At 36.3% G+C, this 17,183-nt stretch overlaps 1 protein-coding gene across 1 annotated transcript in view; it reads right to left on the bottom strand.

The window, feature by feature from the left end:
* Positions 1-17,183, bottom strand: part of LOC134670905 (ankyrin repeat and SAM domain-containing protein 1A-like) — a 93,459-nt gene that overhangs the window by 12,076 nt on the left and 64,200 nt on the right. Inside the window, exons 2-4 of the mRNA XM_063528725.1 lie at positions 9,554-9,801; positions 4,081-4,317; positions 2,539-2,922 (exon numbers count right to left, since the gene is read on the bottom strand). Coding sequence (XP_063384795.1) covers positions 2,539-2,922; positions 4,081-4,317; positions 9,554-9,801 — 869 coding nt within the window. The remainder of the gene's footprint in view (positions 1-2,538; positions 2,923-4,080; positions 4,318-9,553; positions 9,802-17,183) is intronic.

The following is a 17,183-nucleotide window of genomic DNA, read 5'->3' as shown; positions in this document are numbered from 1 at the left end:
GCTTACTGTAATGGAATATTAAACCTAATTACTTTTTTAAACAGTTTTAATAAGCCTCTGTTCATGCTTTTATTGCAGTGTTGTCAATATTAGGTAAACAACATTTATATAGAACTATGCCAAACAAAAATATTGTACTGATGTACTTAGATGCAAGAAAATAAATAATAAAAAATATTTTTCCCGCTTTTCTTTTAATTTTCTTAAATAATATTTTCATTGATAGAACAAAATGTAGAGTGTCAATATAAACATCATATTTTCATAGAATTTTGACGACACACGACATTTGATTTGAAATTTGGAAAAATGTTTCCACACTCTGTCATTGCAAGGTCTATGCAGAGTAAGCTTAGTCCGACTCTAAATGCAATCTAATACTCGTTCGAGTGTCATCAACTGTCGTCACCCTGTTAGTGTTGATTGCATTGTGCAGTATCTAAGCAACTCCCTCAATGATCAAGGATATCCTTTTTACCACGACTGAACAGCCATCTTTAATGGCCGCCATTTGCAGTTCAACGAATGATACAAACCACTTTAGGCGTGCCATTTTATTGGCCATTGCCCTGTTGCCACAGAATAAATAATAGAACTAGGTACAAAAGATTCACTCTTTAACAAAAAGCGCCTGTCTTATGGCTAGCCACCAAAATCGGTGTGGACGGATGTACTTGTTGCGATGCGACGAAATCGCGGAGTGAGCCATGCCTGTTGTTGCTTATTCTAAAATGAGCGTTCGATGAACTATTCCGCCATTTGTACATTGTTACAATTTGTACTAGTGCTAATAAATGCTGGGCTAGTTCAAATAAATAAAAATAATATTTTACCCCTCAGAATCGACCAACTTAGTCTCAAATTTTTTAAACACATAGGCACAGCGATAACTGTAATTTGAAAAGGGGCAATATGTTATACCAACATAAAATAAATGTTATATTTTCGTTTGTTATGTTGTTATGTACTAAATGGATGAAAATCAGTAGACGTAGGTATAAAAGTTACGAGAAGAAGCGAACTCAGTGATAGTAGGTTCGTTCTATCTGAAACAATTATATTAATGAATAAAGGACAAAATATTAATGAGTATACCTACAAAATTTCAAATCAAATGCGTTGAAGTCATACAATAGTATTTTCCCATACTTTATGCACCAAGAAAGTAATAAAGCATTATCGTTATTAAAATCACAATAAACCTGGCGTGACTATCAAATAAGGAAAACCCATGGGAAACCATAAGCCATAACTTAAAATGCAATAACACTCGTACGGAGTGCGTCCGTCCAGTGCCGTGGACAGCATACGTAACGCATAGACAATGCTTCTGGACAAAATACCTAATCGAAGTACGTGACGGTGGTATTAAAGGGGTTTAATTAAATATAGTGCAATGATATGACGTTGATGTTGGAAGGAATTTGGAATTGCCAATTGTGCGTACCATATTTATAGCGTAAGGATTCTCACAGAAAAGATAAATAATATCATGATAATGTAAGTACCTATAGAAGATTATTTTAATGTTTCAAGAGCCGGCTCAACCACTTGCAAATATAATTAGTAATTAACCTCCTAAGGCTCACGGTCCTATCGATACTACTACTCAAATGTAATTTAAACCATTTGAAATAAGAAGCATTGTCAGATAGAAAGTTAGGTAATCTAAGTTACTACCAGGCACCAGAATACTGATGTGACACTACTAAATTAGACTTCTTCGTGCTTACTACGTTGATTGAATCTTTGTAAGAGGTAAAAATCTATACTGAATATCAAAGTACATCAGCAAAACAAAATCAAATATCCAAAACATATAATACATAACACACACACACACACACACACACATTTAATACATGTAAGACATAAGTGCGCAGGGCGTTTTAAGAAATAAATATCGAAAACCCGATTCTCACAGATCCAGGTATTTTTGGGTTCTTTCAACTCATAATCACTAGCATATTCAATTCTGATGATAAAAAAAAATGTCCCAAAAATTTGTATGAAAATTGCACATTCCACTACGTCACGCATATACAAGTGAAAATTTTTTTCATACTAAAACGTGACGTAATGGAATGGACATTTTGGGACATCTTTTTTTAATGGTGGGATGGAGAATGCTGTCGATTCTGAGTGGAATGAGCCCAAGAACGTCCAGATGTGAAAGAATCAGGTTTTCAATATTTATTTCTGAAAACGGCCAATTATGCAACATTTAATTACAATTACTAGTTAAGTATGAATACCTACCTACTAATAATAGTACAAGCACTATCACAGAATAAATAATAGTAACTAGGTACAGAAGATTCACTCTCTAACAAAATGCGTCTGCTACGATTAGGACAGATATGACCGCTAGGTGGCGACAGCGCCATGCGCGGCTTATGGCTAGCCACCAAAATTGGTATGAGACGGATCTACTTGTTGCAAAGCGACGAAATCGCCATGTGAGCCACGCCTGGCACTAGTAAATTATGGATCATGTCGTCTGAAAAATTAAAAATGATAACAAATATAACAACTCACCAACGAATTGAGATCAGCATTAATGTCCTCCATATGATTCGCGGGTCCATTCTGCTCGCCCGAAACCGAAGCCAAGATCCTCTTCCTATGCCCCGCCTTCTGTATCTCCAGAACAGCCGTCAGCTCGACCTCCCAAATCCTCCTCACCCTATCCATATCCACATACAAATGCTTCCTAAAAGTATCACTATATATCTCTAGATTTATATTCCTTAACCATTCTTCTACGGATTCGTTTTGGTTTTTACTTATATTATTGTTATTATAGTTATTGCTTATTTCAGTTATTTTAAGAGGTAATTGTTTCGCTGACTCTAGTATTCTTTGTCTATCGTTCTCTTCTATTCCCATTTCTCGGAGGTCGTTCTCGTCTAGAATGCCGTTCTGGAAAAGGAAGGTTTAATTAGAAATATGTAACATTTAAGCAAACAAAGTCTATTAAACAAAGAAGACTCTATTGCTATTTGTTTCATTTCAAAACGTAAAATTGGTTTGACTGACCGCATTTATAGTCTCAAACGTTCATTTAAAGTATGCAGTTTTCAAACTTGCTTCTTAGGTAGGTTTTTAGGTAGGTAGGTAAATGGAAGTAGACTTCAAAAATGTAAGTAATATAATGTAAGTAATAAACATAATACATAATTATCAAAAGATATATATAGCATAATTACACCGCCCGGTCAAACCATACCAAATATTATGTGTTGCGGACATTGTAATAATGTCAATTAGCACCTAAAACTGCTATTTTTACAGCTCATATATTTCTCTGACATTAACACTCTATTATTAACTATTACTTTCTACTTTCTTTCTTTCTACTTCTTACTTACTATCTAATATTCTCTGGCATTAATAACTGTCTATATCATTTTGTACATCCATTATTTAACTGCAAGTGGAAACCGCTAACCTTTCCTAACCTTAAGAGCTAGGATTACTTTATTAATGGCTATTATTTTACCAAACAAACACAATGATACTTATAACCATAGTCTTGGAATCTTACTAAACTCTAATTTTAACTAAAACAATATTCAAATCTACGTAACAAAACTTTTACATAATAACAGATACCTAACTGATTAAATATTCAGTTATCAAAACAACATACTGGTTTTATTTGTGTCACCATTCAATGCAAAATTAATGATTTAAACTAATCAATGGATAATAAAAAATGTAGGTTAGTTATCATTGATTGTCATTTGTCATTGTATTATCGTTTGCTAGGAGCGTTGTATGTGCCGGAAATAATAAACGAATAAATTTAAACTTAATTATATATATAACCAAATCAAATAGGACGCAGAAGCGAACTAGGGTTTTAGAACAATGTACATACTCAGAAGCAACTAAAGTAATATCAGGGATATTTTTTATTAAGCTGCAATTGTGGATATTTGTAAAAATACTTAAAATATATTAGTAAGTAATCTAGTATTAAGTAGTGAAGAGGCCGAAAAGCCAGAGACCCTAAGTTCGAGGCTAAAGATGGACTCAAACTAAACTACTGCTACTAAACTTTTAAGGGACACTTACCACAAAATCAACATCATCGAAGCCGCTTTCTAAGAACAGCGGCTCGTAGTCATGTAAACCGAGGCCGGAAAGCCAGAGGCCTAAGTTCGATGCCACAGAGGGACTCAAGCTGGACTCGGAACAGCTCAGGCCGAGGCGGGAGGTGAACTCCTGCTCGAGTTCAGAGACAAAAACGGACTCGCGGACGAGCTTGCTGCCAAACGAGGCCATTATCTCGGAGATCTTAGCCCATTCCTCCTGTGGACAATATAAGTAAATAAATATACAATACAATACAAATACAATAGAAATGCATTTACTTCATTACTTTTTACATCAGTTCTTAGGTGTAATATAAGGGTTAGGTAGATAATTAGCCCATCTTAGATCTTTAAACAATGCGCCTCTATAGTTAGTTACGTTTATAAACCAAACAACAGCTGATGATGTATAATTAATACAATTAATACATACGTTACTGTAGAGTCGCCATCAGATATATCGGAGCGGCCGAGGCGCTCACAAATATCTGAACACGCCTCTATTGTCAAGGCGTTAGAGTGCGTTTTCCGATATTTTTTAGCACCTCGTCAGCTCCGATATATCTGGCGGCGACTGTACCTACATCAGACCAAAGATAAAAACAAAGAACTTAAAACGTTCGCTAATAAACAGCTGACACTTAATGATAACAATTAAGAGGCTGTCACAGTCAAGTTAAAAACCGCGATAAAATTGTCGTGCGTGTTAAAACATCTGCCGATCGCCAAAAGCTGCTTAGTGCTTACCCACCTGCGTTACGACAAAAACAACAAGCTATCATAGACTTTATTCCATTGACTTAGAGTTCAAGTTGGGTTAACTTTTTTTTAATGTAGTATACCTGCATGCGCTTGCACATAATGACTGCATATCATCAGATAACGCATACGGGCGTATTATCTTATATCAGCTAGGTATTGTTTACGAAGCATGAAGCATAAAGGCAATTTTTTACTGGAACTGGAATATGGTGATCGTTGATAATATTTATTTGTAGACTTTAAGAACAAAGAGCGTATAATATTTTAAATATTGAAGCTATGCTTTTGTAAAATATATTTTATACGAGCATACATTATACAATATTTTTTCTTGCTTGTCAATATGTAATTATACTCTTGTCATTTACTTTTATTTATTTTTTTATTATTATTCTCTTTATTCATTTTTCGTCTTAAGTTAGGTTAATAATAATATGAATATAAAAGTAAAATATAAAAAAACACTTACAAAACAATAACACATACATATAAACAAACACATTATAAAGAACCTAACCTAGGGTGCCGCCGGCAGCGGGGCAGGGCCCAAGCTGCCGGTGGTCAGGGCCGCAGAGTGAGGAACCGACGTACTATACGTTATTATTATTTATTATTTTGTTATTTATTAATTAAGAAGTTACAACTTTTTTCTTAAAGACAAAGCTCCACAAAACTTTTGATTGACTGTGGAGTCTCACTATTCTATACCTACTTAACTAAATTTAAATATTATAATAGGTTTACATTGGGAGTTATAATACAGGTAACACATTCCCCTATAGTGTATTCAAGAGATACCTTTTCGTGCGAGTAATAGTTATCGTGCGTTTCGCTCGCGCCAACACATTTACGGACAAGTACGAACGAAATACACGATAACTGAATGACATCAATTAGATTTCATTCTGATATTAGTGTACGTTTGAATTGGTCTGATAGTGTCCACATGAAAGTCACTTTACACTCACTTAAGCAGCTTTTTAATACGGCAATAACCTACATACAATAAGATAATACGTTCAACAATGCTAGTGAAAGTATAATACAGTTTGAGTATAAATCAAGATAAGAAGTGAAATTAATTGTTATTTAATCTAACTTAAACTTACGTAAGAAATACTTACACACGTAATACCGTAGCTACTATAATTGTTAGGTATTAAATTAGCATATGATGGCTGTGATCAGAACAACGAAAATTAGTTTATAATTTTTAAAAGTCCTTATTACCTACCTGACAAAACGTTAAACTAGCTTGCCTGAATACTGAACTACGCAATACTTTTATACTTAACCAATGTCAGAAGCAGGCTGTTATGATTTGTAGTCTACGAGTATGAATGTACCATCACGCATCGCGATTGTTGCGCTTGCGCCACCATTTAGGATCCTTGCTAAATTGGTTGTTCAATACTTACGCTATGAAACATCCAATTTAGCTAGAACGCTAAAAGGCATAACAATCCGGTGTGGTGACTTACAATATATTTATGGAAACTACAGAGCTAATTGGTGTAAATCGATTAGTTTTTATTGTCTGGATAACAAAATTAGATTTCACCCTAACCGAACTTCCATAACGATCAATATCATTTATGCTTGTGTCAAAAGTATTTGCGTTACCCACGTTACCCAGGTTACCACACTCGCCGGTTACCACGGGATGGCGTAGCACTGTGGATGCCCTCTGCCCCATCTAGGGGACATAGGATATTAAGTCAAGTAAGTCAAGACACTCATACCGAAGTGAATATTCTAGTACGAATGCTGATACGCAATAATGCCCAATTGCCCACATTAATTTTTCACTAAGATGTCAACTCAAAATATTGACGCTTAAAGTTGACATTTTATTGAAAAATGGATGTGGGATGACTGATTTTTGCTAAACACCATCCGAATAAGTATTCTAGTTGCTAAATATACATAGAAACTGTGTACCAAACCAACTTTCGTGTTTATCTACACACCTCGCGAATCGTGACCGATAAGGTCAAGTCGTACAGGGCATTGCTAAAGCCCTTCTATTTACTGATTGTAATGAACTATTGAAGCGAAGGTTTGTTAATCTACTAACAATGTTGTTTTTCTCTCTTCATACCTTAGAGGATATAATCAAATGGAATAGACATTGAAAGGTGTTCGCCTCTGTCGAAAATAGGCGGCCAATGGTCAATCAATCTTTGGGTATTATGGCTCCATCGATACTGTCGATGATTCCGCCAACGTCAAGGTTTAGGAAGGCACGTGCTTTATGAAGACAATTGGCCGGTGAATATCCACGACCCAGTTCACTCACGGCCAATGGTCATACACATTGTATGGAGTGACGTTTATCTGACATGGATATTTTTACGTTACGTATACATTGGCCGTGCCCCTCCCACGCAAAAATCGGCAGGCTGTTTTGTATTGAAAATTACAGATAAGGCGTCTCCGTTTGGTTACATCCTCTAAGCATACGAGTACTTATTTATTTAAACTTTGCACAGTAAAAATTGTACAAAAGGCGAACTTAATGCCAGAAGGCATTCTCTACGTGTGAATATGAGTTATTCATTTTCGCAGTATTTCCACATACAAAACTGACGTTTGAAAGTACTATTATGCCAGTGGCGGCCGTTTACAGCTACTATTAATAAAGACAATTTAGCTACCATATGACATAACCGATTGTAGCAATTAATACGGAGAGCGGCACACAAAGGCCCGGGCTTGTTGTCATTGTTAGTACAGTCAGCATCACAAGTAACGGGTCAGACTTTGCGTCAAAAGTATCTTACGTTAAGGCTCCTCTTCACGTTGGGCCAACGCCAACGCCAACGAGGGACGCAGCCATGCGGTAGAATGAGATAGCAATATCACTTGCTTCCTCTAACGCATAAATGCGTCCCTCGTTGGCGTTGACGTTGGCCCAACGTGAAGAGGAGCCATTAAAGTGTATTCATCATTACTTGTCCTATCATGTAAACAAACACTTCTAGAAGACATTATCACACTTTACTCTGGAATTACACAATAATCATCACTTAAAATGTTGTTGTATACTTAAAGAAACTCACAAAGTATTGAAATCAACGAAATAACCACTGAAAAATATCATTTCCAAAAAGATTTTCATCAAGACTCGCAGTAACGAACGGATCACCTCAAAAACATCTGACATTATGCTTAGATTGTCTATAAATCGTACTGTTGGAATGACACTTTGACGTCGCGTTTGTTTACATGATAAGACACGTAAGGATGAATACACGCTGACTAAGGTTGTCTGGAAGAGATCGCTCTTTAGCGATAACACCGCCTGTTGTCTAGTGTAGGTTATGCTTAATTTGTATGTCATGTTATTTTTCATATTGGTTAGCAATAAAGAATTTATGTATTGTATTTTATTGTATTGTAGGTATTGTACTTATAAGTACTAAATATTCTAAGACATTAACAATAAGGTCGTGTTATATTTTTGGAACGTTGGCTTGTAAATATGTTTATGAACTCTACCGTACTAGTTGTGTAATACATGGACCGAGTTAATAGCATGTTATCATTGCATCTGGCCGGTTATCTGAAAGTAGAATCTTGCTAATACACCGTGGGATCGAATAATACTGTAACCGTGTATGATAATGCCTAATTAGAGTACAAAACATTATATAATCTCCTGAGTCATGGGTGTTTTCTATGTATTTAAGTATTTGTATATTATATATACGAGTATCGTTGTCTGAGTACCCACAACACAAGCCTTCTTGAGCTTACTGCGGGACTTAGTCAATCTGTGTAAGAATGTCATATATCATTTATTTAATAATAGCGAATGTGCGGGAAAGCTTAACAAGATATTTATTATCTTGCAAAATTAAGAAGACAAAGAATCTGCAAGCAAACTGTATACTATGATCACGCCAATTTTGGGAATTACGAGTAATTGTCAAGCGTGACAAAAAGCAAAAAGCCACAAGATAACGCTAGGAAGATGATGATGTTTTTTTGTTATTATTTATTTTATTTTATTATGAATGGGCTTACTCATGGCCACAGACTAGCCGAGGCGTAGACGTGGCCTACGATGGAGCGAGCTCGCCCAGAAGGTGCCTGTTCACTCTTGATTTGAAGGTTGCCGGGTTATAAGAACACGGAAATATAGACGCCGGCAAGGAATTCCATTCCTTGGCAGTGCGCATAAGGAAAGTAGAAGCAAAGCGCTTCGTGCGAATTGGTGGAATATCTACCAAGTAAGGATGGAAACCGGCCGTGCGTCTAAAAGTCCGATGGTAGAATGGGGACGGTGGAATAAGCTCGTGTAGCTCTTGGGCACACTCCCCGAAGTGCAGCCTGTAGAATACCGACAGGCTGGCGACTTTCCGCCGATAGGCCAAAGACTGAAGCTTAGCCGTTAGCTTCTTGTCGCCAATCACGTTGTTGTGTGTTGTTGTTATAATTATTTTGCATATCTTATGGCGCTGTTTAAAAAAAACTACAGAATAAAACTGATTTAGTTTGTTGACTTACATAAAGGGCGGAGCGTACAGTCGACGTCAAATATATGTTTACATTATTCGCCTTAATACAAAGGACTGTACTATAGGATGTAGAGCTTTGTGGTATGTTTGAAAGTAAACTGTATCAAGCTATATATTGATGATAATAATGAATATGTTACATAAAAATATTTCTTCTAAACAACATACCTGCTCATCAAACGGGCTAAGTATCGACAGCGACTTATCCCCGCTGTGCGTCGAGCTGTTCGTGTTGCTCCGTCTCCTGACCTCATCCTCACAGCCATTGCTGCTCCCATTGCCCAGGGTCACCGCCGGGGGGTCTGTGGGAGACGCGTCGTACACAGACTTGAGCTTGCGAAGGGTCTTTGGCCGCTCGGCCGGCATCGGCCGGAGGCCTATGCCGTCGAGTGTTGTCGTGGAGCCTTTGAAGAGGCCTGTGGACAAGAGAGATATATTGTTAGTTTTGTTTGTGGTGCGCGTGCCGCGACCGCTACAGGGAACCATGGAGTGACTTCTGGCCGAAAGGTGTCGTGTTTCGGAGGTCGGCAAACTGCCGAATCCGACACAAGAGCAGCCGATTCAACGGAGCCACGACTTTTTGTCGACTAAATAGTGTTCAGTTTTATGTTTATAAAATACATATGTAGTTAACTAAACTAGAACATTATCGCCAGTCGTCAAAAATACTGAAGTTATAGGTAAGTGAGCATTTATAGGGCGGAGGTTGCAAAGAGGATTCAGAAATTCATCGAATCTCCCTTTAATGAGGATTAAAGACGTTAGAGTTAGACAGAAAAATCTGCAGCGATTTTGATAGCCCACGCAGGGCAAGTGTTATTTATACGTAATAATTTCATAGAAGGCGTTTAAAATGACACTTGCATTGCGTGGGCTATCAAAATCGCTGCAGACTTTTCTTGGTTTAGCTCTATTAACATTTATAGAGTCACCCTTTAATGAGGATTAACGACGTTATCCACATTTATAAAGGGTTGAATTTACACTCTACGGCCTTGTCTATCTGCCTGCCTTGCCGATATCACGAAACTTGGTATGACAACTAAAAATATCATCGACGTTTGAGGGGTTCACAGTAACTCCTAAGTTCCTAGCTCTTAGTCGATCGGTGTATGGAGGGCCAACTTGGTTGGTTAGCCTTCCAGACACCGATCAACTATTTGTGTGTGTACTACTCTATAGACTATAGTTGTCATCCACCAAAGGGTTAATTATCATAGTAACTCCTAATCAGCAACGCGGTTGGTTGGCCCTTCGGCCTTGTCCACCGATACCAACCAACCTTGGTGCGACAAGACAAGGTGTCGCCGATGTTAAAGGGTTTCCAACTGGTATCTAATCAGCGACGGTTGGTTGGCCCTCCGGCCTTGTCAACCGGTTACTTTGATACCGCGAGCCTTGGCACCGTTGCGGCGCGTTTTCACTTTTCTTTTCTTCTAAAATATTCCGAAGCTTTTTGTGACTATGGTAAATGATCTTAGTGGTCTTAGACTCGTACTTATTAGATGATCTTACAACTGGTGGATTATGGTAAAACCAAATAAGTTGAAAGCTAAATTGATATTTTCATATAATTACAATGTATTTTGACGGCACCTGTTAACTGCTACATCTGGACATACATTTGCCCCCCCTTAGGTATGCATTTTATACTTACCGAACGCAATTCAAACCTTTAAGCGCTAAAGACGAGGTTTAAATTCACGACCGTGTGGATTCAATATTTGGTTGAAATATTGTACTTAATCATTATAAATACATACGAGTAGGTAGTAATTGTAAGTGAAATCAAAATAAACAACAGCTATCATACAAATCAGAAATATCTCACAATCTAAACGTTGTGATAGGACTGTATTGAGTCATCATTTCAAATGGAAGTCAGATCATTACAGATAATATATTGATTTCAAGTACCTATTTCAATCTATAAGTTGATATAACATGACGTGTATACGTAGATCGTATTGTAGGTACCTACGGCGACGTGATCTTTGCTACAGATAAGACATACTCATCTTTTTTAGATTTCATGGCAAAACAATGCGATAAGATAAAAGATTACATACTCAGTTTGAATACAAATAAAGCAATAAAATAATGTTTACCACAAATTACACATACATTCGGAAAAGTATATTATCTAATTTGTTTTTAAACTCGGTTGAATAGGTAAAAGGTAAGGTATACGGACGTACAACCAACGATTTCCACAGGATATGACTTAGAGATCCAATTCACATATAATAGATATCTTACTCTATCTAACGTAAAAGTCACATTGGTTGCCCGAATTGCGCTGCAAAAGAGAACTAGTTGATATCTAAACTATAACGTATTTAGAATGGATCTAGTACGTGTCGTCTCTTGTGGATATCTTGAAGTTCGAATACGGCAGTGAGACTAAGATCATTGTATTCATTAGAATTGCAACAGATTACCTAAAAATTACTCCATATTTTACACGTAAAATATGGCACACAAAAAAGCTTTCGGGCAAACCATAAATTTGAAATTCATTTCCAACGCACAAAATGCGAAAATATTACCATAACCTATTCATCATCACAATACAATGCAAAGGAAATGGATGGCGCCTCAAATTGCCTTTTAAATTCAAAAACCACCTTAAATTATAGTAATAGAGTTGAAAGTCATATGAAGTGGTGGTAAGTAGTAATTTTGAGAATGACCTGTGCGTAATTTTGCGTCTGAGGCCGTAATTGGCCTGAATTGTTGGATGTACGCAGCGGAAGCATGCACATTGCACATGCTCAGACATGTAAGTACCCCGTATCTAGAAGTATAGGTTAAGTAGCGACATGCAGAACAGAAAGAGCAAAGGGCTCTAGCCGAGATGACATTTATTGCCAAACGCCTATCGAAAAAACTGGACAAGTGCAAGTCGGACTCGCCCACCGAGGGTTCCGTACTTTTTAGTATTTTGATTAGATTAGATTTAGATTCATTTATTTCTCAATAAGTAGTGGTAGTAGTAGTAGTTTTATTATTATATAGCGGAACAGAAATATATCTTCTGTGAAAATTTCAACTGTCTAGATATCGTTCATGAGATACAGCCTGGAGACACACAGACGGACAGAGGAGTCTTAGGAATAGAGTCCCGTTTTTACCCTTTGGATACGGAACCCTAAGCCGGCTAAGCCCTCACAAATATTTGAACACGCCTCTATTGTCAAGTTTTTAGAGTGCGTGTTCAGATATTGGTGAGCACCTCTGCCGCTCCGATATATCTAATAGCAACTGTAATACTGTGAAGCCCGAGAGTTGTCTTAGTGACTAATCGCTATTATGTGGAAATTACTATACATTGCACCAATAGCTATACTTTGTTATTAACAGAGGAAGCTACCGCTAAAACATAGACGCACACATGATAATGGGACACGCACACAACAAAGAACAATGGCTATTGTGTGCCGTCCGTCGATGCAATTACGATAACCACTGCACTTTCCTCGGGTCGTTAAGTTTTCAAAAAGGATTGTGAAACTGTAGATAACAAAATATAGGTATGTACTTACGAGTAAGTGCAAATGGCGATGGCTATTACTAAGGATCGAGGTAGAAACATTCCAAATACCTAGTAAATTTTTATGAAGTCCGAATGGCAGGAAGAGCTTTTAAAGAGTATGAATTAGAAAATCATAAAAAACAAGTGCGAGTCTGGCTCGCCCACCGAGGATTCCGTAATTTTAGTATTTGTTGTTATAGTGGCAACATAAATACATCATCTGTGAAAATTTCAACTGTCTAAGTAACTATCACGGTTCATGAGATAAGCCTGGTGACAGACAGACGGACAGACAGACGGACAGTGAAGTCTTAGTAATACGGTCCCGTTTTTACCCTTTGCGTACGGAACCCTAAAAATCGAATGCAAGGGTTTGGATGAAGGTTTCGAATTTCTCGGTAGGTACGAATGCCTTTTCTATCCTGTGACAATAGGAGACATTCGATTTTTACAAAAAAAGCTCTTCAGCTATAAAACCGCTTATTATGTCATATGTTATTATGTTTATTATGTTAGTTGTCCAATATCGACGTAATCATCAATGTCCAACACAAAGTAAAAAATCTACTTCGGATAATACTATCCTAATTTATGAAATATGCTTTTCAGGACGTGTCTGTTTACTTGTTGCAAGAACTACTTATACTTTGTATTAGCGAAGGTTTTCCGCACATATTTCGTAATATAGCAGAAAACATAGCCAAGAAACCAAGCAAAAACTCACCGGGCTCGCTCCACGCCAGTAAAAAACTAAACAGTGCCTGTTGAAACATTTACGACCTATAATGGGCACTTTATGGACACACGAGTACTATAATGGTTTCATGGGCAACAGAATAGTCACGATATGGTGTCAGGTAAAAAACGCATTACAAAATTATCATGACCCTTGACATCGATTTGTTTCGGAAATGGTTTTTCTTATTTAAAAAGCTATTTTAATATTACAACACGATAAAGGCATAAACATGATTGAAATGTATGATTCAATTTAAATGAACATAAGAAAATATAACCTATAAATAACAAGAAATAGAAATAAATTGTGAACCAATCAAAACAAATTACGTACAATTTCCCATCAGTGCAGGCAAGTGTTCGCACGTATATCCCAGTCATTTCTATTAAAAATATTCACTGCTTCAATACACTTCACTTTTTCGTCATTATTAAAGTAAATATACCGTGTAATGACCTCGCAAACAATACATTTCATGCAGACGGCCTGCAAGGCACTGTCGAACATGCCAAGAGTATTGATAACGGACGGTAAACGATAAGTGACGTCGCCTCTTTACTAATCGGTATCAATTTATTCATGAAGACAATTGCTATTGAACCTCCCGTCTGGTTGTGATTGGAACAAATGGCCCCTGATGTGGGAACGGGGAGGTAATAGCTTTTCTAACACAAGTGTCATCGGATACGTCTTTTCCTGGTTTAATTTCAACATATGTAGTATCAGATTCTAGTTACCAAAGGAACATATGTTTATCAATAGTTGTTCCTTGCTGCACACTATCTAATAATACCTGAAGTGAATCACAAAATGCAAATCTCTGCCGTTTGTTTGTGTCTAAGGGACACTTAAGCGAATATTTTACATATGCAAATCTGGTATATTTGAAACTATGACCGCTACTAATAATACCATTACGGGTTTTAGTCAAAATGCTTTATCATTTGCTATATTATTATAGAAAACGTCATGCGAAGGGTTTGTCCTTCAGTAACAAGGACAAGATTGAACTGACTAACTTTATCGATAAATGGCCAAATACGGACGATGTATGATAAGCGGGTTGTTTATCAATGAGATTCATGAGGCATGCAGCAAAAAATCATGTTATCACTACATATAGCTGTTTCTGCTACTTCGTTATCTCCCGATTATATGTAGGTCTGTGTGGGAATAATGATTTATGAGCTTCACCGTTCTTACATTCAAATTTCATAATTTACATTCATGATTAAATATGATTGATCGGAAGTCTGTTGACGGGATTTACTCTAAATATATTGCTCTTAGGTAAATTAACATTTTCACTCAATCATTTAGGCAAATTTACTTGTTTCTAAGTAGGTAACTTGTTTTCCTGCTTCGTTTTTGATTTGTGAAATTTTATATAAGTAATGTACATATTATTGGCTATTGTTTTGTTATCTTTTTTTGCTTCGTCTTACGCGTGTTTTGTATTCACAATCACGAACTATCGTGCGTATAACATTACTGATTTAGTGTCTTCATAAATTAAAAGCATTTCTTTATAAGCAGCGGGAAGAGCAGTAAAATACATCTTTATTTCAACGTATTAAAGTCTTCTTTTATAGTCCCTATATCAACTGAAGATTTAATCTTAAATACCTGCTGAGAGCAACTGGTTAGATTTACATATCGAAGTAAGCTGATAAAGTTATGATACTCATTTATTAGCCGTGATAGGCAACTGAACTTGTTAAAAGCCGGTCAGTTAACTTATATGATTTCTCCCGGTTTTGTAATATCAGTAATATTAGATAATGTCACGCATATTACATATTCAACATGTCATTAATTATAATTATAGAAAAAGTTGTATTTTAGTCTTAAAACTTTACTGGTCACAGTTAAATTAAAGTCAGTTGTATTAAATAAATGTTTTTAAAGAAGCCACGTTAAAGTAAACGTTGTTTTTTTTTATTTAAAATCCGTTTTACATTATTTTATTCTACTGAAAGTTAATATATCACCATCGTTAGTTATACAACACTTTTTAAATTTCTACATACTAAGACAATATTTCACATGTTATCTTAATCGAGATTACAATTATATCCAAACGATCTAGCTGTAAGTAATGAAGTAAACCTGATACTTTAATTTGGTAGGCGTGGACCATAAAAAGTTGTAACAGTAGCGTTATGTTACTAGTATGGTGGGATAGTCTTACACACCAATGTGACATGTGGTCAGAGTCAGGGCCGAAGATATCGGGTTATTTAAAACCCTGCGGATGCGATACCTGGTACTTGGTGATCTTATTTTGATGATAAGATTATGGACTAAGAGAATTATGAGTTTGTCATTGTGGATCTGATAAACTACTGATATGATACCATTAGATGTAGAGATATTAAAGCATGGGAACGAATAAAATTGTACGTTGTTTTGATCGCTGTGATTGCTAGTTTTATTTTAATTCGTTAAATATTGTGAATTTATATCAAGATACTAATCATTACGAGTGGGTTGAACGAACTGACCTTGTTGTTTGAGTCCCCCAAGGATCGACGCTATGACCGATATTATTTAATCTTTTAAAAATAAAGCATGGTTATCCATGATGTGAAATTAATATTACTAAATATTATTTAATCGAAATCCACATGCTCCAAGTTACATTTTAAGACGAGAAAAAGTAACCCTTCACAAAACCAAAATGTGTCGTAAAGAGTCGAAGCTAGTAACTCAACACTGAAAATATCTCACAAAAACGTCAATTTACATTAACGGGCTGTGTGAAATGACGCGGCAATGATTAACTAAATTAAACTTTAATGTATCAGCTGAAAGGTTTAATTTTAACTGTGACGGTTGTGTCGAAAATTAAGCTATCAGGTTCGTGTAACTCGATAGTTGTGGTTTGACTTTTTATTTTAAAAACGTCAGCGCATATGTCTTTTATTTTAAGATGCTGATATTGGGGTTCTTTTCACTTGTCCGTCGTATAAATTTCTTACTTTAGAATAATGAAATATTGTATTACTTCAACGACACAAGAAAACTAATAATTTCTTAAAAGCAATATCATTAAAAAACTTCCTCAACATTTTTAACAAAATGTAACATTACAAGCGCATTAAAAATTAGGTGTATGAAGCCCTAAGTCATTAGAGTGAATGGAAATCTAAACACGTTCAGCAAACGAAAACAAACAAAACAGTGATGTGGGTTTACCACAAACGGCCCAACAGAAAGAAGCAAATATACCAACTCGTAAACTCTTTGCTATCCATCTGATTGCCCAAACAATAGTCCCTGAATCACTTTTTATAAACACCCGTTTCCTGGATTAGAAATAGTTCACACTATGACGAAGAGGAAAAAAGTTATGTGAACAGGAAAACTACGAATTCTCAAAATTTGAGACGCAATCAGTGCATTGCGTTATGTTATGACGCATAATGACGAGGAATGACATTGACGAATGCAAGAGATAAGAATCTTGAGGTTGGTCATATACAGTAATTCTCATAAAAAGGGCATCCTATAAGCCTGTATTT

The sequence above is a fragment of the Cydia fagiglandana genome, chromosome 14 (assembly GCF_963556715.1).
Source record: "Cydia fagiglandana chromosome 14, ilCydFagi1.1, whole genome shotgun sequence".
Lineage (NCBI taxonomy): Eukaryota > Metazoa > Arthropoda > Insecta > Lepidoptera > Tortricidae > Cydia > Cydia fagiglandana.
This window is presented reverse-complemented; position numbering and strand designations above follow the sequence as displayed.